This window comes from Pongo abelii, chromosome 17 (genome assembly GCF_028885655.2).
Source record: "Pongo abelii isolate AG06213 chromosome 17, NHGRI_mPonAbe1-v2.0_pri, whole genome shotgun sequence".
In the NCBI taxonomy this organism is placed as follows: Eukaryota; Metazoa; Chordata; class Mammalia; order Primates; family Hominidae; genus Pongo; species Pongo abelii.
This window is the reverse complement of record NC_072002.2, coordinates 80,825,551-80,849,460: the sequence shown is the minus strand read 5'-3', so window position 1 is coordinate 80,849,460 and position 23,910 is coordinate 80,825,551. Positions and strand designations below refer to the sequence as shown.

The following is a 23,910-nucleotide window of genomic DNA, read 5'->3' as shown; positions in this document are numbered from 1 at the left end:
TCTAATCAATACACGTTTTTACTTGTTACATTTTCTTGATGAATTGATGTGTTCATCATTATGAAATATTTTATCTCTGGTGAGATTTATTACTTTGAAGTCTGCACTCATTGATATTAATATAACTGCACAAGTTTTTAATCAGAAAGTTTGCATGGTGTATTTTTTTCCATATTATTCATTTCAACCTATGCTTGTTTTGATATGCACACCTACACTTTGTGCATCTTTTATACACAACATACAGTTATTTCTTGATTAACACCCAGTCTGAAAACCTCTTGTTTTCATTGAATTATTTTTTCTATTTATATTTGGTGTAATTTTGACATCTTTTGGCTTAGGTCAACCATCTTGGTATGTGTCTTCCATTTATCATTTCTTGTTTTTGTTTCTCTGTTACTCCTTTCTCATATTACTTCGGCTTAATTGGCTGGGAATTTTTTTTTTTTTTTTTTTTGTATTTTCCTTCTTTTCTCTTTGGGCTTTTTAGTCACTTTTTTTCTATCATTAATATTTAGTGTTTGTGCTAGTTTAATGATATTCAACTTTAATTTATCAGACTGCTAAATTTCAAAGTTAATCACTTCACGTTTCACTCATGTGCTCCTTTTCATTCAACAGCTGAACACCCTCTGGTTTTGCCTACCTCTGTCTTCAAATCGTTATTTTTCATCTATTTTAATGATAGAGTGTATCGTTAACTACAGGGAGATTTTTCGGATATAAGCCACTCCACCGTCACCGGAAATGGAAGTCTTCATTTAATTTTATACACATGATAACATATATTAGAAATTTCAGAATAAATAACACATTATCAAATATCTCTAGCAGGTTATTAAGACTACTCCAGAGATATTTGTTGTTTGTTTGTTTGTTTTGACATCATGATGTATATTTTGGATCTGAGAAACACTTCTTTAATATGTAAGGTTGAATGTATCTTTAATGGATCACTGAGATTACTTATTCAAATTATGTTGATAGCCTCACCTCTTTTTCTTCTAGATTTCTTGTTCAAAACAATATATTTCAAGTATATGCTATGTGTTGCTCAGAAGCAAGTCTTCATATTTATTGAGTGAAATAAGATATAAGAGAAGAGATTTTATCTTGTCTCAAGAAGTTTACTACATAGTTGAATACAACAAACATGTTTAACTTCAGATTTTTAAACCTGGCAATAAAGTGTGTAATGGGTGTACAGATTTATGGGTCATAAGGTTTAGGGAAGTCTATAATGTCTAATTCGAACACATTATTGCATCTTCTTTTACTCTAAATTAAAGTTTTTAAGCTAGAACTCCTGAAGATCACTCACTAGTTAGATTCAGATAAAGCAAATTAGAATTCACACAAAAGGTATATCCTTTTTAAATGGAAAAAATGGTGTCAGCTCTTTCACAGGAGTTAAGAGAGTCCTCCAAAACCACTGAATCAGAAGCTCACATTTTTAAATACTTTGCTTTTCCTTTGTTCCTTGATTATGTGTTCATTGGTTTGTATTTGTGTTTGTATTTGGAAAGAGTGTAGTGTAGTCTATAATCTCTCTGTATTTTTATGATAAAGGCAGGTAATTATTTCTCATCTGTTAGAATTATCTTGGAAAAAATAAAGTAGTATATTTGATATGATGTGTTTGCCTTTTTTACCATATCTAGATAATTAATATTATTACACGGATATTATCAGAGATTTAAAGCCATTACATGGTCAAATTTAAAATACTTCAACCAGAATTTTTAAATACTTTGTCAATACAAGTATTGACCAAATACACAAACCCAGTTTTCCACTCTCAAAGAATGTACTGTCTCGGTACTTCTGAACTTTTTTTTTACAACGCTTGTTATTATTTTTTGGGTTGATGTGGATTTTTTTCTACATAATTATCTGATTTGTTTATAATAATGCACGCATTCTTTCAGAATACAACTGGCATCATGCATCAAACTCAAATCCTCTTTAGCAAATTTTATGGCACGAATTTCAAATTTATCTCAAATTAGCATAGCTCTTCACTGGGTCTGGAGTGAGAGAATCCCATAGAAAAGGTGAAAAAGCACCAGACAGAGTAAAAGAATCATGGGGCATGTGAACAGTCATATATTTCAAATTGCTAAGGGCAGTCTTGTAAGATGCTAAGGGACTATTGCTCTCTAAATTGTCTCTTTTCATCCCTCTGTGTATTTTACGCTTATTTTAGAGGCTCAAAGGCACTGGATTTATTTATTGCAGAATGCAGCTTATATTTTAGTCTCCTGTGTTCAATTTCACATTTTCCAAAGTGCACTACATTTAATAAATCTAGGTTAACAGTTCCCACATGAATATAGGCAATTGTCAACACAACACAACATATTTCTGAGCTGTTTAGAGGTCGTGGCACACACTCAGGAACCATGACACTGCGGTGATATGCACACATGATTATAAATGCCTTTTCGCTGCTTGCAAATGATGTACAATTTAAAAATCAAATCATTTGACTTTATTTTAGCTTTAAGCATAAAGTTTGAAAGTGATACGAACATCCTGAAATTGAATGTCCAAGACTAATGATACCTGCAGAAATACTCAAAGAAATAAATTATTAATCTTCAGATAGTTCAATTATATCAGCACCTGAATTATATCCTGTTGCTCACTCAATACCAAAGGAATAAATATACTACTTGAAACATTATGTCTTTTACACAGAAAAGAAATTCTAAAAAGTGAGTCAATCGCAGGTTCAAAACAAACTTGAGAAAATAAACATAGAGGAATCTCTTTTGTATTAAACTGGGGGAGCACCTAGAAAAGGAAGTATTCATGTAAGTTCTTTTCAGTGTGATGCAAAAGTTTGTCTCTAAATTTTTAAAAAATCCTTAATAAAGTAAAATGAATTTAATGATTGTCATTAGATTAAACCTTTTTTTTCTAGAAGTAAGGAAGGTAAGATATCATTAGTTACCTTTTAAAAGATAGTGTTCACATGAAGGCCATTACAGTTATGTGCCTAGTTCAGTAGGAAGATGTATGAGTTTGCTTTATTTATTTCCTGAATTATAAGTAACTTAAATACCCTAGCAAGCTGCAAAGAAAAAATAGTCTTTCATCTTACAAAAGACTTCATGCAGCTATCCTAGTTTGGTAACATTATAGGCGAAAAAGTTCTGCAAGTATCAATACCCACATTTTATCACTGAGATATAGTAATGGGAAGTACATTTTCCAAGGATGGTGATACAGTTATTTGTGCTTTTTGTCCTCACCCCAATCTCATCTTGAATTGTAATCCCCATAATCCCCAGGTGGGGAGGTAATTGAATTATAGAGTTGGTTTCTCCCGTGCTGTTTTTGTGATAGTAAGTGAGTTTTCAGGAGACCTGACGGCTTCATAAGCATCTGGCATTTCCCCTGCTAGCACTCTCCTGCAACCTTGTGAAGAAGACGCCTGCTTCTGCTTCACCTTGCACCAAGATTGTAAGTTTCCTGAGGCCCATCCAGCCATGCAGAACTGTGAGTTAATTAGACCTCTTTTTTGTATAAATTACCCAGTCTTAGGTATTTCTTTATAGCGGTGTGAAAGCGGACTAATATAGGTGGTCTTTATGTCTTTGGCAACTTGTAAATAGAAAACAAACTACCTGAGTCAGAACTGAGTCTTGGAATCCAACTTGAGTTGAATGGCAAAATATATACATACATACATGAGAGAATAAATATTTGACACCTGGCCTCCTTTCTTTCATTAGTAATTCTGGTGGTGTTTAAAACAAGCTTTCTAAATCCCAGTGGTTTTCATATTCATAATAAGTATGATAATACATTGACTTAATATCCGCAGGCTGGAAAAATAAAACTAGTTCTCAATATTAGATACATGAAATAATTTCTTTCTTAAGTTGCCTTTTCTTTCTTTGTTCAGGTTATAGTTCCGATTTTTAATCTAATTGTGTTTCAGAAAGGCAATTTTCTATAGTTTAAAAATATTTTCCTTGTAGACAATATCCCCAACTCACACACTCTCAAATGGTTTGCAGTTATTAAATACTTTTTATTCTCATATTTCAAACTAGTTATCTAATTAATCTGTATTCACTCTATAATACAACAAAATGAAGAAGTACTGAAAAGTTTAATGTTTTCTGAATACCTTTGCCATCATTTCTAGCCTTCATAGGAAAATAGCTATGAAAGAGCAGAAATAGACAAATAGTGTCCAAGCCTTTATTTGTTCTTGGAAGAAAATGAATGTTTTAATTTTTATACAACTCACGCACCTTTACTGTGTCTGCGAATGTAAAATGCAATGTAATATCACACCCGGTAACTTTTATTTTTCTGGGTACTGCCTGTAAAGCAAGGCAAAATTGTTTGAGAAGAAAAAGAAAATCTTTGAAGAGCATTTTTATAAAGTAAAAAGAACTTCATTCTTAATAATTCCGATTGAATGCATCTCCAAAGAGGAAACGATCAGTGCAGTTAAATGTCCTGTTGTATTCCAACAGAAACTTATTTCTCCTGGGTGGATTTCAGCTCTTCCTGTGAAGCTCTTGGGCAGTGGCAGTTTTTAGGCACCATTCCTTGTCTTTTTTTTTTTTGTCTTTTATTTTCTTTTTATTTATTTATTTATTTATTATTATTATACTTTAGGTTCTAGGGTACATGTGCTCAATGTGCAGGTTAGTTACATATGTATACATGTGTCATGCTGGTGTGCTGCACCCACTAACTCATCATCCAGCATTAGGTATATCTCCCAATGCTATCCCTCCCCCCTCCCCCCACCCCACAACAGTCCCCGAAGTGTGATGTTCCCCTTCCTGTGTCCATGTGTTCTCATTGTTCAATTCCCACCTATGAGTGGGAATATGCGGTGTTTGGTTTTTTGTTCTTGCAATAGTTTACTGAGAATGATGATTTCCAATTTCATCCATGCTTTGCTGCGAAAATAGGTAAACTCGATGACTTTAGATTATTGCGCTCCCTCAAAATTTAATCACATTTTACTTCTTTCAAGAAGATTTAGATACTTAGAATGCTAGAGTCAACTAAAGAGAATTTATTTCTCTTAAAAGTTTTATTATTTGAATTTCTATAGACCTGAGAAAGAATTTTCATTCAGTAGGCCTCATCTTTTCAGATTTTCTTAGAATGTGTGGATATGTGTTACAAATCTCCAGTCATACAAAAAAGTAAAGCATAAAGAGAATTAAACAACTATTTCAAAAGTTTAAAATATAATATCAAAACTGGAGCAATAGAATAGTGATGAGTTGCAACAGGTTTTCACATTGGGGATGTCCTTTGATAATATACAATAATCCTTAAAAGTCATGTTAGTTAATTGGATGCATTCAAAATATGAAATTCCGTTTCTTAAAGGGGCTTTTGGGGGTAGTAGTGAGCATAGAGAGTTATTCAACAATATTGTCTTTGGATCTCTCTCTTTTTCTCTCTCATAGAAATAACAAAATTAAGTAGACAAGAATGTATTTTTTTACTCATATAAATGGCCAAATTAGTGATGTATTAATAATTGATTATCATTAAGCGGAACTGAAGATTTCTTCAACATTTTTTATTGATCTGTTTTTTGTTTTGTTTAGTTTTTATTTTTATTTTTTTATTTTTTATTTTTTTGAGACCCCACTCTGTCACCCGGTGTGGTGTGCAGTCGTGCAAACATGGCTCACTGAAACCTCCTGTCTTAGCCCCCTGAGCAGCTGGGACTACAGGCACATGCCACCATACCCAGGTAATTTTTTATGTTTTGTAGAGATGGGTCTCCCCTGTTGCCCAGGCTGGTCTCAAATTCCTTGCCTCAAGCAATCCTCCCCCCTCAACCACCCAAAATGCTGGGATAGGTGCCTAAGCCATGATGCCTGCCCATTCTCTAAATTTTCGAACAAGTTTCTACCACTACTCTTCCAGAAATAACAACAAAATGATGGAAGAATGCTTGGGCAGGTGAGAGGAGTGCTTTCATTCGTGAGTGGCTTCATACTTACGCAATGGAAGTCACTCAGTAATGCCAACCATAATCTAGACCACAAAGACTCCCAAACGACTACCAGAATTAGACATGTTGGCAAATAGGCCACAGTGATAGGCTGTTTCTATTAGTTCATCCATTTGATTTTATTTTTTCAAAGTAATCCGGGGAAAAAAATGATATAAGATTCCAGTTTGGTAAGATTTCTGTTTATTTGGCAAATGCAGTGCCTAATACTGTTCTAAGTACTACTTCATAAGTGTTAATACATTTAACTGTTTTAGAATGCATAGGAAGCAGATTCTATTGTTATGCTCAAGATGGTACATTTGAATATAGAGAGGCAAATCTTAGAGAATAGAGTCACTCAGAGAATAAGTAAGCTAGGAACCAGTAGGTCTACATCTAGTGGCTAGACATGGTGGTGCCAGGTGGTCTTTCTTAATGACTTCTGAAAAATTCACCTTAAGATGTGTGTGTGTGTGTGTGTGTGTGTGTATGTGTATGTGTCTACGTGTGTGTGTGTGTATGTGTCTGTGCACGTGAGCAGGTTGATAATTTAGTAAATCAGAAATTAGAAGGTCAGTATACACCTTTGCTTAAATAGTACATGTACTGTGTTGGGATATGGAAGTGGAGGGACAATTTTAGTTGATTTCTGGACATGGTCAATAAATTCAGTAAGTGTTGAGCTCTTCCTGCTGCCAGAGGTTCCAGGATGTTTCTGTGATCCTTTCTCTTCCCTTAGTTATCTACTTCACACTTTTGTCTCATCCATCATTAAGATTTCTTCCACTTCCTCACGTTCCACTGATGAGTTTGCTCTTCTGTTCAGCAGGAACAATAAAAGTAACCCAAGAAGAAACTCCACGTGTTCCCACTTGGACATGTTCCTATTGATACTAGTATCATTATGCCTTATTATCTCTCATTTTTCTATTTCTGGACTCTTCTTTTTTCTACCTAGGACCAATCTTTATGCACTTGTTATACCCATTAACTCTCATCTTCTAAAAGATATCACTTCAGAAATTTTCTCCCCTGCATTAGCTAGAAAAATATTGAACTATTGTCTTATATTTAAAAAAAACTCTCCTTTGACCCTGCATTATCTTACAGCTACGTCATCCTCTGCAATCCAACCACGTGAACGTCCAGCAGCCAAGAACTACCAGTAATAGACATATACAGTTCAACAATACTGAGTTTAATTGTGATTCCCAACAAAGGAGAACACATAGTCCATAATTGTTGGGCATCTTAGTATAAGGATGTTAGAAAAGGCATATTATCAGAGTTTGTGTTTAAGTCACATAGGAACGTGTCAAGAAAGCAAGGTCTCTGAATTTGATGCTGCTTGGAATTAGGATGATATCCTGATTGAATAACTTAAGAAACCTTATCTAAAAGGTAGAAGGAATAAAGGGAAAGGTAAACTCATTGAGTTCATTATAGACAATGATATTTTATTTTATTATTTATTTATTTATTTTTGAGTTGGAGTTTCACCCTTGTTGGGCTGGAGTGCAATGGCGTGATCTCTGCTCACTGCAACCTCTGCCTCCCAGGTTCAAGCGATTCTTCTGCCTCAGCCTCCAGAGTAGCTGGGATTACAGATGCCTGCCACCACTCCTGGCTAATTCTGTATTTTTAGTAGAGATGGACTTTCACTATGTTGGTCAGGCTGGTCATGAACTACTGACCTCAGGTGATCTACCCACCTCAGCCTCCCAAAGTGTTGGGATTACAGGTGTGAGCCACTGTGGACGGCCCACGGTGATAACTTAAATAGGATTAACAGACAATTTAAGGTTCTTCAGTGGAAGATATTTAAAGGCAATACTATTAATTACATATAAAATTATAATTATATTTTATCTTTTGCCAGCCTTTAAAGCAGATAAAATAAGTCCCCCTCCATTTTATTCTATTGTGTTAGAGTGTATTTTGTCATTTTTACCTTTGCTTACATATAATAATTTAAATTTCTTAAAAATACATTAATATGCAAAATGCTTCTCTACTGTACTCTGAATCTGTCAGTTGGAAGAGTTTTGACAGTAAATAATACTCAGCAATGGCTCAAACCATTAGGCATTTATTATTTTCTTAATAAGTACAATGAATAAGAATGTATCACTTAAAATACTTCATGATATTTGCAATAGCTGCCATAATTTCAGTTAATATTTTCTAAAGAAAATTTCTAATTTTAAATTAATACATAGATTTCCATTAAGCGAATCTATATCAAACCAATCAAATATTGTGTCTTTCACATAGTATTCAAAAGTGATGTCAGTTACAATCTTTATAGACCTTTATTTTTAAAAAAAAAAACTAATTGGTTTATTTAAAAATTAGTTATTATCATCTAATATTCCAGTAATAAAATATGACCATGACTAATAATTACAATAACTAATTTTTAAATAAACCAATTAGTTTTATTACATATATATATACTTTATAGATCATCTCTTAGAATTTTGCAAAAAAAAATACTCTCATATGGAAAAAAGAATTACTGATTAGCAGCTCTTTGGCAATCACCATAGAAACTATTGTACTTCCAAGCCTGCATTGTATGTATCAGTATTGCCATGTGCAAGTCTATCTTATTTTTTCTTATCTATTTTGATTTATCTGGGGAACTAAGGTAATGCTGTCTTTACTATTCTATTTCTACTGTAATTAAATATTTCATTTGTTATTTATTAAATACAAAAAGATTTCTTTATGTGATCTCGCAGGAGCTAGATTGTCAGGTTGTAGTTTCAGAAAAGCATTTAGGGAAAAAAATGCCTTCTAACTGTGAACATACTTGCATTGCATTTATACATGTTTTTGAGAATCTGGAACCTTCCCTAGCTTTTCTTTATATTTGCTGATCTTGACATTTTTGAAAAATATAAGCTTCTTGATTTGTATAATGTTATTTTATGGTTTGTAGTGTGTCCTTCTAAATAGAAATAGGTTATACATATCTGTCAGGAACAACACAAAAGCAATGTTGTGTCCTCAGTGCATCATATCAGGAGATATTTCACAATATTTTTTCTAATCTTATTGATCAGCTAATTCATTGGTTCAGGCAGTGCCTCCCATATTTCTGCACCAGAAATCATTTTTATTATTATTTTTTTCTCTGTAATTAATAAATATCTTGTGAAAACAAATGTTGAGTGTTATGTAAACATGTTTACTGTCTCATGTTATACACAAGTTTTAATAACCTTTGATGAATTTCTACTTTCATCATCCCTTCAATATTTATTGGTTGGCATCCTACTATAAGAAAGTACTTGTATTAATCTTTATTTATTCATTCGTGCCAGCATGGACTCAGGTTATAATTCAGGTTATAATCCATGCTATTAAAGTGATATCATTGCCTGGAGCAATACCTGAGGTTTGTTGTCCCACAGCCATGGCAAACTGGATGTGGACACACCAGAGTGAGGTTAAGATTGGAAATTTAATAGGCAAAAGAAAGAGAAAAGCTCTCTCTGCTGCAGAGAGAGGGGTCCTGGAGAAAATGCTTTGCCAGTTCTGTGGTGAAGTGCAGGACGTTTTATAGATGAGCTTGAGGAAGCAGTGTTTGATTTACATGGGGCACGAAAGATTGGTTAGACCAGGTGTGTGACATTCGCATAGCGTGCAAAAATCTGGCCACTCCTACTCTAATCTTTGATTATGCAGTTGGGTTCTTTACCTGGCTGGTGCCATGTTGCCCGCTTCTTTTACTGTATGCATGGTGACAAAGAAAAGGGAAGATGGAGCCTCCATGTTGAACATACCCGGCCCACAGGTAGCCTTTTCCTAGTGGAACAGCTGCCGGCCTTCACCCATGGACGCTTCCAGCTTGCTTATCTATGTCCCCAGCTTGATTTTTCAGGCTGCTTCTTGTTAGAAAGGAAATGATTTGGGTGCTGATTTTTATTAAAAAGAAAGCCTTGCTGAGGACCCCTTTACCCTCACCATCTGCTTAAATGATTTCTTTCTAGCTCCTCTATCACTCACTATTAGTACTTATTTTGATGGTCAAATTGCAAAAGACTATTTGAAGTGCTTCAAAACAATTATGATTATAAAACTTTCCTCACTCAATATAGAGACAAGATGGTTCCCTGTATAATATTAGAATTAACATATAATGAATTTTATTTGCTGATCCCCATGGTGGAGAACCTGACAGAGGCACCTGTTGGGACATTTATTTTCTTTCTTTTTTTTCTCTTTCTTTCCTTCCTTCCTTCCTTCCTTCCTTCCTTCCTTCCTGCCTGCCTGCCTGCCTGCCTGCCTTCCTTCCTTCCCTCTTTTTTTCTGAGACAGACTCTCGCTCTGTCACTCAGGCTGGAATGCAGTGGCATGATCTCGGCTGTCTGCAACCTCCACCTCCTGGGTTCAAGCAATTCTCCTGCCTCAGCCTCCCGAGTAGCTGGTACCACAGGCACGTGCCACCATGACCAGATAATTTTTATTTTATTTTATTTTTTGTTTTTATTTTTTTAGTGGAGACTGGGTTTCACCTTGTTGGCCAGGATGGTCTCGATCTCTTGACCTCGTGATCAACCTGCCTTGGCCTCCCAAAGTGCTGGGATTACAGGCGTAAGCCACTGATCCTGGCTGGGACATTTCTCTGGTAGTTGTTAGTGATTAGGAGGAGAGGATGCCCTGAAATGCTAAGCTTTTCACTCTTAAAATTCAATGTACAATATGAAGTCTGCAGAAACACACTTAACAAGAATTCTGTTATGTAACAAGAATTACTATGACTTAGGTAATCCAGGAACCACATTCAGAGAAAACAGTCTAGTAACTCTTAGTAATAATATCTCTTTAACTCACTGTTGTATGGCCAGTCCCCACCCCATACAGATGCTTACTTCTAAATTAATGAATGAAGGGTAAGATTTGTAGAAGCTGAATTGAAGATGGGGAAGGAGTTTGACATGAATGACAACTAATTTGGATAATAATTTTCTATAAATATCTTACTTTCTTGTTTTATAATTTTTTGGTCTTATTTTTATCAACCCCTATTCTGCTCTAAATTACTGTACTTTCAAGCAACATTGTTTGAACCTTTCGCTAACAGTTTGAATGGGTTTAAGAATGCAGACACCTTTTTCTAATTGTTTATGTATTAATAGCCTTGAAGATGATTTCAACTGCAAACATAACATGTTATAGTAATTATCGTAACAAAACTGTCCCTTGCCTGATTCTGGTAGGTGCATTTGTTTCTCAGTGTGGTTACTACTGAAGATTTTTGTTTCCATCATGCCTTCTACTTCTAGCCCTCATCCATTATGTTTCACTCCTTCACTTCTAATCTTTACAGTTGCCCAAATTGTTTATCAGGAATTCTTTTGCATTCCTGTTTGATTTGTATATAAACCAATGTGGTGCTATGAAGGTGTACTAATATTTAAAACTTAAAGACTTGCCTACGTAAATTTGACCATAAACCTACTTCACACATTTTCTCACCGAAACATAGAGCTTAAAGGGTCATCTTTTTAGGGACCTTTCCCCTCTGACCACCTGAAGGAAAAACAATAAACTTTAATTCCTTATACTTACCTACCTACGTGATGTTAATACATACATTTAACAGGTGAAATTACAGTATCATTGTATGAAACTTCAAATTATGAATGTTCATAACAGTGTTAAGGCAGAATGGACTTAACCTGGTTCAGGTCCTGCCCTATCACTCAATGCTTGTGGAATGTTGGCCAATTCATTGAAACTCTTGGAATTTTACTTTCCTCGTGGGTTAAATGCTGGTAATAATATAAGTCCTCAGAAAATATATGTGCAATAATGGTGAAATATACCTCATATAAATAAGTTTCTTAAATTTCAGTTCAGGAGCATTTATGTGATTTAAACCTCTCCTAATATAATTATACATAATAAAAATAATAATGCATAATACATATTTAAAATTTAAAAATGTCCTTTCTAAATAATTGGTACATATTATTCAACTATTTTCATTTTGGAAGCTAGATATTACATTTTTAGATTAAGGAAAGTGGAATATGAACCTTTTTAAGTTTTTTATATAAGTGAGACTTTTCTTTGGTTTCTTCCACATGCTTATAGTCATATACACATTCTACTTAACCCAACATGAACTAGGAGACTAAATTTTATTCATCTATTATTCCTTGTGATGAGAGAACTGGATGGTTTTAAGTACAAAGGATCTATGCCTGTCATACAACCCTGGCCTTGTTAACATCTTAGGAAAACAAGTAGTGACACCATGCTCACCCCTGACCCACCACTGATGCTCAAAAAAAAAAAAAAAAAAAAAAAAGATAGCAATCTTTGCCTTGAACTAGAACTAAAAGAATCCCCTTTACTACCAAACTGTGAAATGGCAAAAGCACAGCTTAGTTATCTTTATGAAACTTTAAATCAAGATATCGAAGACCACCTAGGAGTGGTATAAATCAGAATTACTCACTGATATATCAATTGAGAGCTGAAGAATTGACCCAGTCGTCAACTCACTCTATTTTCTGGCTGTTGAATATATTGTTAAAAGGATTTTGATGGACTAAAGAAGTAGGAAGAGAGTATTTAAAAGAGAAGAAAAAACACAAAATCTTGATTTATGCCGCTTAAACCCTGATTATATTGTATCTTTTCTGTACAACCTAAATAAATCCCCCTTTTATTAGAGGGAAAAAATAGGGCTTTATTTTGATCTTCAATAACCCGAGAAAGTAATCCAAAACACCACAGAGAGAAAAGATAAATGAAAACACAGAGCCATATTTAATTATCTGATTTTAATTAAAATTGCTTGGGCATCCTGATCACTTTTCATAGGTGTCCCACACATTTTGATGAATGTACATAATTTATTTTTGCTAGAATTGAAGCTTCATAAATTTATAACAATATTGGTTAAATGGACTATTAAGCTGAATAAATTAAACCAAGTCGTACAAAGTCAGTAAAGCTACCTATAAAGATAGTGGCATAGGAGGCTTCAGGTGAAGTTAAGCTACCATTAAAAAATGGGAGACACCTGACATGGTGACTCACACCTGCATTTCCAGCATTTAGGGAGGCAGAGGCAGGAGGATAACTTGAGGCCAGGAGTTAAAAGCCAGCCCGGGAAACATAATGAGACCTTGTCTAAAAACAAAAAGAAAAAAAGAAAAAGTGGGGGCAGTGGAGGTGTCACATAAGGCAATGGAACATTCTAGAACTCTGATTAACAAGGATCACACTGGTTATAAGCATGTTAAACTCCGTATTTTATCCTTGTCCCTTATGTTCTTGCAGATTATCTTTTTATCTCTATGTGGCAGACTAGCTAATTTATTGCATTCTATTTTTTAGCTTCACAAGTTCCTTCTTGCACAGTGTCTAATATAGTATACACACTCTCCATAGTACTTCTAGCTTCAAAGATATATTTAAATCTTAAATACACTGTTTGGTTATTTTGCAAGTATACACCATCATAGATCATCTTTTCATTATTCCTTGTGTTGTATTCTATATTTTTACACAAAGCTTTTTCTTGTCATGTTTCTGATAATTACATGAATTATCTGAAGTTCTTGGAGATTTCTATGAACCGTCTCCTTCATGGTGGGTTATCGTCTGTGTTTGGTCATTTTTGACTACTAATTCACATTTGGTTTAAAATAATTTATAGGAGGTAGGGGTGAAACTGGCCTCAAATGACATTAGCACTTTCATGGATCTTGGCTTGATGCAGGTACCTTGCTGCCTTCCACGAGCCCAGCACTGGGTTGGAGCTGCCCCCATGGCAACTTCAGTGGACCTGTTTGTTGACAGTTTAGCTTCATAAGATTTAGCTTTTTCTTTCTTTCTTTCTTTCTTTTCTTTTTTGGAAAAGGTGGAGGGCTTGTTGGGATTTTTCTTCTACCCTTGTGTGCCAACTATTCAATAACAAGTTTATGAATCTGCAAAGTGGGTAACCCTCAGAAAATCTGGTCTGCCATGTTTTTGTGCTCTCGTCCATTCTCATAACAATGTCCCACCTCAAAGACGTAATAGAGAATAGATTAGGACATACTGGTGAAGTGCCATCGTAATGACAATATAAATATTTCTATTTTCTCATTACATTGAAACAGAATTTAATGTCACTTCCTGATTAAATTATTTTTAAAAAAGAATCACAAAGAAGTTTCATAATCCTAGTAAGAGAACTAAAGCATAATTAAGATTGGAAAGTCCAATTGTTAGAGTTTCAGCTATTTTCTTATCCTCTTAAACCAAACCATCATTTATTGACAGTCTAAGATAATAAAAAGACAAAGGGCAAAATGTCCCAATGTTTTTTTTTTCCTCTTCTTCTTCTTTCATTTCTACCATTTACTTCGTGTGTGTGTGTGTGTTTTTGCGTAAGTTACAGTTATTCTGGGCATCAAAGTTTTTCCTTAAAAAACCTAACAATGCCTAACTTGAGTGATTCACAGACTTACAAGAAAATTGAAATCATGTATATGTTAGAATGTTAGGGAACTTAAAATTACATATCTATGGAAAAACTTTATTATGATACTTTTATATTAAAAAATCAGTCACGTAGAAGAAAATATCAAACTTTAATTACAGTGATACTCATTTTCTGTACCGAGTTGTCAGGAGGTATAAGCTGGAAACCAGGCTGGCACCACCATCACAGCTGAGAATGATGACAAGAGAAGTCTTCATTGTAGTGTGTCAGGTCTTTTGAGGTACCAAGAATTGCGGAAATTATTTTCTTCTATGTATCTTACTCTGTGATAATTTTTTCTTATTTTTTAAAAATACAGCAAAACACACAATAAAACACAGCAATACACTGAGGTCTCACATTCTCACGGCTTGTCTTCCTACACTTATTCCAGTTCAGAGTACACTTTGTATACATCTCTTCACTGGTTAGTTCTGAAACAGTACTCTATTTCTTATATTTGTTTTAAACATCTCCAATACTGAATATTGTAGGAGTCTATTTGCCTGAAAGATAGCACTTGAGCTGAATGAAAATAATCTATTCAGTTTTGACATACATCCTGACCCCAGGTTTTATGCTTCATGTCTCATTTCCAAGGTTAAATGAACTGGATTTTCAGGATCAATTCTGCAGTCAATTGAATTAACATTTGTAAGGCTCTTTTACTATACAAGTGACTCTTACATAAGCAAAAATATTACAAAAGTGGTTTTAATTCTTTTTAATGTAATTATAATGGAATCTCATAAACATAAAAATTATAGTTTCATTGAAAGTAATGCTGTGTGTTTTACTAATGTGAATTGTTCGTTCCTCTAAATTTGAGAAAAAAAATTCTGAAATCTCTACTAAAGAGAAGCTTTACAAATGTGCAATTTTCCCTCAGTATGCTCATATAATTTAATTGTAGAGGTTGGATCTAATAGACATCTTAAAAACTAAAAAGAAAATATTTAAAAGTCATTTACTTTACTTCAACATTTCGCCTCAAATTGCGTGTGTTCCTGCACATGTGTATGTGTGTGCGTGCATGCTCTCTGTCTATATATACGCAGACACATACACACACATAATTCAAAGACAAATACATAATACATATTATATATAAGTTGTGTAGTGACTTATTTTTCCTTTTCCTTTTATTTTTGGGCATTTAAAATTACTGCATGTAAAATGAAATTGCTATATAGTTACACAGGAAGGGGAACATCACACTCTGGGGACTGTTGTGGGGTGGGGGGAGGGGGGAGGGCTAGCATTAGGAGATATACCTAATGCTAAATGATGAGTTAATGGGTGCAGCACACCAGCATGGCACATGTATACATATGTAACTAACCTGCACATTGTGCACATGTACCCTAAAACTTAAAGTATAATAAAATAAAATAAAATAAAATAAACTTGATTGTTCTTAAAGTATTGGTCATATACAGTATACAACATATTCCAGATCTTGATATACAAAAACATAGTGTTTATACTCACAAAAATAGAACACGAAGCTGTAGGGTAGTGAATCATATAATTTTTTCCTGCTTATAAAAATATAAACCATTAACATAATTCTATTCATTAATAAAATGAAAATGCAAGTTTGTTTTTGAATGAAAGTATGCTGTACTTTCAACATTCTCATTAGTTACATAGTTATTAATATGTTTGTTTCTAGTGTCTGTCCACATGAGCATAAAATAACCAGATAACTAAGAGCTAAAGTTGAGAAGAGAGCTTATTAACATTCATCTTGGCATCACTAACAAAAAGTAATATCCATTGTATATTATTTTTTAGTTTCCTAGAGTTTCTTCATTCATAAGAGATTAAGATGAGCTGTTGTAAGATATAAGTGAGTTTGAGTCATCAAGAGTGCATTGCATTCAGGATGGTTTTCATGTTAAGTCAATATCATTGCATCTAACTTTTTCAAGTGTATAAGTTATTAATTACACATATGTCACTGTGACTTTAAAAAGTATTGTATTCTCTAGAACTTCATTTTCTTTATCTACTCTGGATGCCTGGAAGACCACTTAACTTATACTCATTATTGTCTTTTTCTCTATTCTGGTGTTTTGTGTTCAGCAATGAGGCTGGGATCATCTAAAGGCAGGCCTCTATCTTCCACTCAGTTATCATCGTAAGTAGGAAAGATTTGTTCTTTATTTATAATCCCATTCACATATGGATATCATTAATTCATATGAATGTTTGAGTTATGTTGAGTTAAACTTCAATCTTTTAAGATCTTATGACTGTATTTGAGGGGCTTCAGTTAATTATGACAATTATCTATTTGAATATTATTTCCCAATTTAGGATACCAAGTTGCATGTATTTTTCCTTAATGTATATATCTCCAAACAGAAATTCTCTGTTTACCATATAACAATTACCAACCTTTTTACATAATTCCCATTATTTCCCATAATAAAACTTTATCTTTTTATAGTGTTTTACTGTTTACACAGTCTTTCACTTAATCATTCACAAGCCTCTGAAACACGATAGTAATTAACTCAATTTTAATCATGAAGCTATAAAAGTTCAGAGAATTAAAATGGCATCTAGGGCACAGCAAAAATGTGGCGAAACTGAGCTTCTGACCTAGATTTTATAACCACAGACCAGAGGTAATTTCTGGTATACCACACTGACACCAAAGCCCAGTAACATTTAATAACAAATAATTCACGCTCTATATTCTGTGTTAACAATGAGATTAGATCTGCACAATATGCGACAATTACACAAATAATTCAGCTAAATGTTCTTTCCTTAGCCACCAAAATCCTTACCTTAATATAAATTAGATTGTTACAGCAAATAAGATATTTCTCCTTTCATTCGGTACCATATTTTCTAGTCTTATTGCCTAACAGTCACTTGGCAGGTGACAACAATATGCCAGCATTAACCAGGAATTCTGAGACTCTTATTTTTACCTTGCTTCAGAGACATCTCTCAAGGTTCCCATAGAACATAAAAACACACACACAGGGCCGGGCGCGGTGGCTCACGCCTGTAATCCCAGCACTTTGGGAGGCCGAGGCGGGCGAATCACGAGGTCAGGAGATCGAGACCACGGTGAAACCCCGTCTCTACTAAAAATACAAAAAAAATTAGCGGGGCGTGGTGGCGGGCGCCTGTAGTCCCAGCTACTCCGGAGGTTGAGGCAGGAGAACGGCGTGAACCCTGGAGGCAGAGCTTGCAGTGAGCCGAGATCGCGCCACTGCACTCCAGCCTGGGCAACAGAGCGAGACTCCGCGTCAAAAAAACGAAAAAAAAAAAAAAAACAGAAAAAACACACAGGCACACATCCTTTTCACTTACATTCCAAGCCAGTAGAAGTTAGCATAACAATGAAAAAGTGTCAATGCAACACACACTGCCTGTCTTGATTTGCTTGAAAAATTTCCCACAGAATTATATGTTACAATGTCTGCCAAATCACAGCCTTAAACATCTCCCATTTTTCTTAAGGGCTTATCCCACTCTTCTGAAATAATTTCAATTACATTTAAAATGCAAATGCTATTATTCCTTTCTTGTTCTTTATTATATCCAGCCAACTAACATGATTGTATTAGCTTTCACTGCCAACTTTCATGCACCGTCATATATACACACAACATACATTATTCATAATTAAAAAATAAACACACACTAACAGAAAATAAATTGGTTTATATATATTGTCATATATATTTCACTTGCCTCCAGGCATCGTTGACCAGAAAGAGTTAAAAAATAAGTTGAAGCTTTCATCAACTTTAATTTGATTAGGTCAACTGTAAATAAAACTTTAAATGGTGACTTGGAAAATAATTAGGGTTATTATTAAAACAGTTTGTAAGTGAATACATGTCAAATTGAAAATCTGAAGATTAATATTTACAGCTGGTGCTTTAAAACTTTAACATGTTTAAACTAAATCATTTGGCTTCTTGCAGAGTGTTTAGCTTCGTTTATTTTAAGCTGCTTTAGATTTTATATTTCAATATAAATGCTAACACTATTTGCATTTGCATTTCTTGGGCATGTGGCTCCCATCACAAATATCATTCCTACATTGTGTAACTATGCCGTTGACATGAAAATAATTGCCTATGTCTGTTTATCATTCAATGTAGTAAATGTAATTGTGCATGAAGATAAAATAATTTAAAAGTTCCTCAGAGGGCAGAGTGAAAAGGCAGCTACCATTACTTAACCACTACTACCTCCTGCATGTATCTTGTAGACCACTAACCTCAATTGTAGTCATCAGCAGAGCTTCCTGGCAAATAAAGATATTTACCAGATCCCAGATCTGGTGATTGCTTGTAGAAAAATAAAAAATCTTCTTATTGCCTGCAAATTACCACCTAATTTTTTCTTGATGCCTCTTTCCTGATTTTGATCTTTAGCTGGCTGATCTTGGAATATTTCTTTGAGAGACTAATTTGTGAATTGAGATTGATAATTTAGGCTTGATCTCCAGAAATCCATTTTCTTAAGATTTGATTTTTATATTTTTATGTTGATTTTTAATAATGCAATGGTGACAATTCAGATTAAGGGCTTGGGTGTATTTCCTTGACATAGACAGTAACAAGTAAAATGCATCTGATTTTTCAATAAATTAAACTGTTCAAAATGGGCATAATTTGGCACACCCTGAGTTTCTATTGATGCTCCTGTATGGACAAGTGGAAAATAATTAAATGTATTGACTTCCTGAACTATTATCTCTACTTGAAATTTAGCCATTGTTTTCCATAAAGAAGTGAATCCTCTCCCTGTCTACAAGTAGCTCCAAGGATTTCACGTCAGGAAATCACTACCACATACATTGATATTTAGTAGTAAAATATAGCATAATTCCTTTCATGTCATTATTTTAAATCATATAAATTCATACTATATTTACAATTATGACATTTCCTTTTATAAAATAATTTAAGCAGTAGAGTGCTGGTAAATGTTTAACAGCTTGTTCTCCAGAGAAAAGTGTAGTGTTTGCTGATTACTGTTGTTGTCTAAATAATCCCACCAGGGCTGACATCAACCTACCAAAATGATATCACTGTACCTGGAGTTGGGAAGAGATATGCAGAATTAGTTCTTGTGAGCTCATTCTAGTTGGTTTCAGTATAATACTGAATTTAAGCAACTTGATAATATATATTTATTTAAATGATATCTGGAGAATTTTCCAACTAGATTTAATATTAATTTTATCAATCAACTCTTCAATCTCTGTTTTTAAAACAAAGCCTATATCTCAAATATTGTCAGTCATCATATATAGCACTAGATTTCAGAAGAAAAAAGAAAACTAAAATAAGCAAAGGTAAACAATTTACTACTATTACAATTAAGCTTAGAATACTTCATATAAATACTACCTATATTAGGAACATTCTTCCAGCCATCTCAAGAAATGTTTTTTAATTAAAAAAATACCACTGAATGAAATGTAATACTGTATTGATATAATCATCCACACATAAATAGCAATTGGGTATATGCAATAATTTTAAATTACTATTTAAATGTGAACCTTTCTTTTTCCAATCTACCATTGGTAACCATTTGAAAAAATTAATGAGAAAAAACACACATTTTAAAAGCAGAAAAAGCAGGGTGAATGATGTGTGTTCCTTTTCTAAAATACATCCACACCTCCATTTAGTGGTATGTGCAACAATCAGCAGTTTTGACAACATCATCCAAATGTACTAAACTATTTCATCTTCTTGCAGACAACAAGGGGATTATTACAAACTGTTTTCTCAGCACCTTGCTGACTTAACATCTATGTAATTCCTGCACCACACTCTGATTTTATTGAACTGGGTAAATACACTGTTTCTTTTTTTTTTTTTTAGTTTGAAAAACTTGCGTGTGTGATTAAAAGTTATGAACAGTGTCTTTCACTGTTATAATTTTTTAAAATATATACGCATATTAATACAGCAAGAAGCATATCTATATAGTCAAACAATGTCTACAAAACTCTATTCAAATTAAAGAACTGTTTGCAGGTAATCAAATTTATTGGATTATTTATATTTATGAAGTTGAAGGCCACTTTTACATACTTCATTTCTAAAGTTGGGCTGCAAGTTTACAGAATCCTACCTAGCTCTTCTTTGTGTAATCAACATATTAATATTCTAATTCCACTGTCTACCTTTCAAAAAGCACTTTTAGAACATGATTCTCTACACAGTGTTTACTATCTGTAAATGTATTAGGAACCCAACAATGAATTATTTTTCAAAGGAGAAAGGAAGGAAAAAATAAATCCATTCTTACTTGACTATATATGCACATTAGACTAGTATTAATCTAGGAAAAATAATAGGTAGAAACATCGTTTTGGTCATGAAAGTAATACTCTAAGTAGCTCAACTCAAAGTCAAACACATGATGACTTGCAATTGACTTCCTTCCTTTGGCACATCTGAACCACATAGAAATCATACATTGCTTGGTTAATTCTTGAGGGACATGTTTGCATCAGAATTTAAAGATGGATTTTAATTTTTATAACATTATATTAAGACTTTTAAAAACTCAATATTTTACTCAATATGTTTGCAGCAAGAAAGGTTGTGTCCTTGAAAGTCTTTGGAGCATGTAGAACTCATGACCTTGAAAAATAATTCTTGCATCAAAGAAAATCTCAATTCTCTCGGAAGTCTTTCTAAAATACAAAGATTTTATTCCAATGTTTTGACATTCTAATGGCTCAGAAGAACAATTTATATGTCCTTGTAGCTGTGCTCCTCTTTGAGATGTGAACTGCAACAGGGCTCAATTGCTTTACTATTATTTCTCCATTTCCATGCTTCATTTCCTTCATGTAGCTCGGGCTGGAGAAAAATCAGCATGTTCTGATGAGTTTAATACTATGAGGCAGTATGATGGACCTGAATTTAGTGGAGATTGGAGCTCCAAAATAAATACAACACCATGTGTCAAATAAAAAAGAAAAGATATTCTCCTGTACAAATCAGAAGAGATAATAAAAATCAATGAATAGACAGCAACTTTTTTTTTTATCATACCTACACAAGCATCTCAAAACTATCAAATTATTTACTTTTTTCTTATTTGGAACACTTCATAATTTATTGGATAAACAATGGTTTATATTGCCTTAAACTACATTTTATTGGCTTTTGTGGTAGGGTTTTCAGTTAGGAAGGAATTTCTGAGAATTTATATATTCCTAAATAAAATATTTATGTTAATCAAGAGCAATATAATTCTGTTGGATTCTATAATATAGTAAGCTATAAACATCTCTGTAAATTAAATTTGTCCCAAGTTTTGATTTGCAACAAGTTCCAGGGTTTTTCAATAGCTCATCATGTTCTATTCCTCTCAATGACAGTACCATGAAGGTATGTACAGGGCATCTTTGACTCACTGACAACACAGGGCACTACTTTCTCATAGAGGTTTGGTGCCTTTGCAGGTATATGAGAGTTGCTATCTATTCACAAACGACTGAGCATTTATTTTTATCAAAAAACCTTCAAATGCTCAGAGTCTGTGGTCAGTGCAGTCCCTTAGATAAGTCTAATGAAGATATGCCTCACCAAGGCAGAAACCTAAACAATTAAAAATGGAGAAATATTTACAACCATCTGTCTCCAGCAAGTGGAGTTCTTGTTTTCTGTATGTAGTGGTTTATTATTTTATTTCATTTTATTTTATTTTTTGCTGTTACTTTTTCTTCAGTACATTTCAAATTAAGGTTCCAAGGCTATGAGTACAAACTCTCTTGGCCAGTCCCATACATGTCCGCGAGTCGTTTAAAGCGAGGTCCCCAGTCACTTAGGTAGTCATAGTTCTGATCAGAGTTTGAGCTGATGGAATCTAAAGAGCTGAGTGATTCAGCAACTGAGCCATTTCCTTCAAAAGCATATGTCTGCAGGGAGTCATAAGGAGGAGCACCAGGATCAACATCGGCTTCTTTTAATCTTTCCCAAATAAATTCCCTAAAGATGACATTATCTGGGATGCTTTTAAAAGCTGGTCGACTCAGGAATTGAATTTCTGGAGTCACATCCCTCCGGGTCTTGGTGTCTCGGATGACGTTGAGGTTTCTCAGTGCAGCCATGTCAAAAGCTTCCGTGTCCTCCTCTCCTCCGCCCTCGTCATCATATCTCACAATATTTTCTCTGATGTCTCTTTCTTCGTCAAAAATAAGGGGCTCTTTCTTCCGTCTTCTCATAGTGATGATGAGGAGGATCAACACTGAAATGAGACAGGAAGAGAAAGTTTCAGTAAACTCACCCATTGCCCCACATCATGGTAAAATTAGGCCTAGGACGCTGAGTTACAGGTTTTCTTCCCTTTAAAGAGAAATGAATTGGCCACCTACTTCCACGAGGATTCACAGTGGTAGATGTGCTAAAATTGCTAAAATGGCTTTAAAATAGAACACTTTTATGCATCAAGGAACCCTTTTCCACACCTGTTCAGAACTGATGTCTTCCTCTTTAACGTAACCTCCAATGTATTTGATAGAAGAAATTGAAGGGCCAGTTCATAATAAATATAATCATTTCAAAGCCAGGAAACACAAAGGGATTTTTTTGAACTCCTTAATTGCTGGAAAGGCAAATTGAAATTCATAAATGTTTTATGTCTAATGTAACAACTGCAATTTCAGAAAGAAATGGATCATAGCATTCGGTCAGGTTCTTTGAAGAAATGCCTACTCCTTCTCTATGAAAGTCAACTGTTAAATAAAATCCAGCATGTCAGGCCATTTACAAAGATTAAAAGCTTCTCTATAATAAATGGAGTCCCACTTTCATGTATAAAATACCGAACTTGGTCTTTATCCATTATACCTACAGACAGAATACAAGCTGTGAGATTTTCAGCAACTGTCAAACATAAATTTAAGAAATGAATCACCCCTTTAATGTTAGGAATTTATCTTCCTATATCAAAACTAAAAATCACATCTTAAAGCAGGAGGTTGCACTGTAAAGCAAATAAGAACAACTACACTGGCTATTTGGGGGGACTTAAACAACATATTCTGTGCATTTTTCACTCGTATACACAAATAAGGAAAGTGCTCTGGCCTCCGGGTGACTGCATGCTCCTTGAATTGGGAATACATTTGATTTCATTGCTACTTCAACTAAACTACAATGAAATAAAAAGAGTATAGTTGAATTTTGGAATCTAAAAATATGAAAAGCAACGAATTACCTTTATTCATCTACAAATACCTTTTAACAATCTATATTGCATCAGCTTAAGATTTTTTTCTGTAAAGTCTGAACAGCCCATAACATACATTATATGGATTATCGTTTAGGGTACGTTATTGTCATCATACTTTTAAAAGCGGGCATGAAATATTTTTAAAGTATCTTGTAAACTTTTTACTTTGGCATTA

The 23,910-nt window shown here is 34.0% G+C and overlaps 1 protein-coding gene across 2 annotated transcripts in view; it reads right to left on the bottom strand.

The window, feature by feature from the left end:
• Positions 1–12,783: 12,783 nt before the first annotated feature.
• Positions 12,784–23,910, bottom strand: part of CDH7 (cadherin 7) — a 142,468-nt gene continuing 131,341 nt past the window's right edge. For both annotated transcript variants that reach the window (XM_054538056.2, XM_024236001.3), the window contains exon 12: positions 12,784–22,748. In XM_054538056.2, coding sequence (XP_054394031.1) covers positions 22,255–22,748 — 494 coding nt within the window. In that variant the 3' untranslated portion in view covers positions 12,784–22,254. The remainder of the gene's footprint in view (positions 22,749–23,910) is intronic.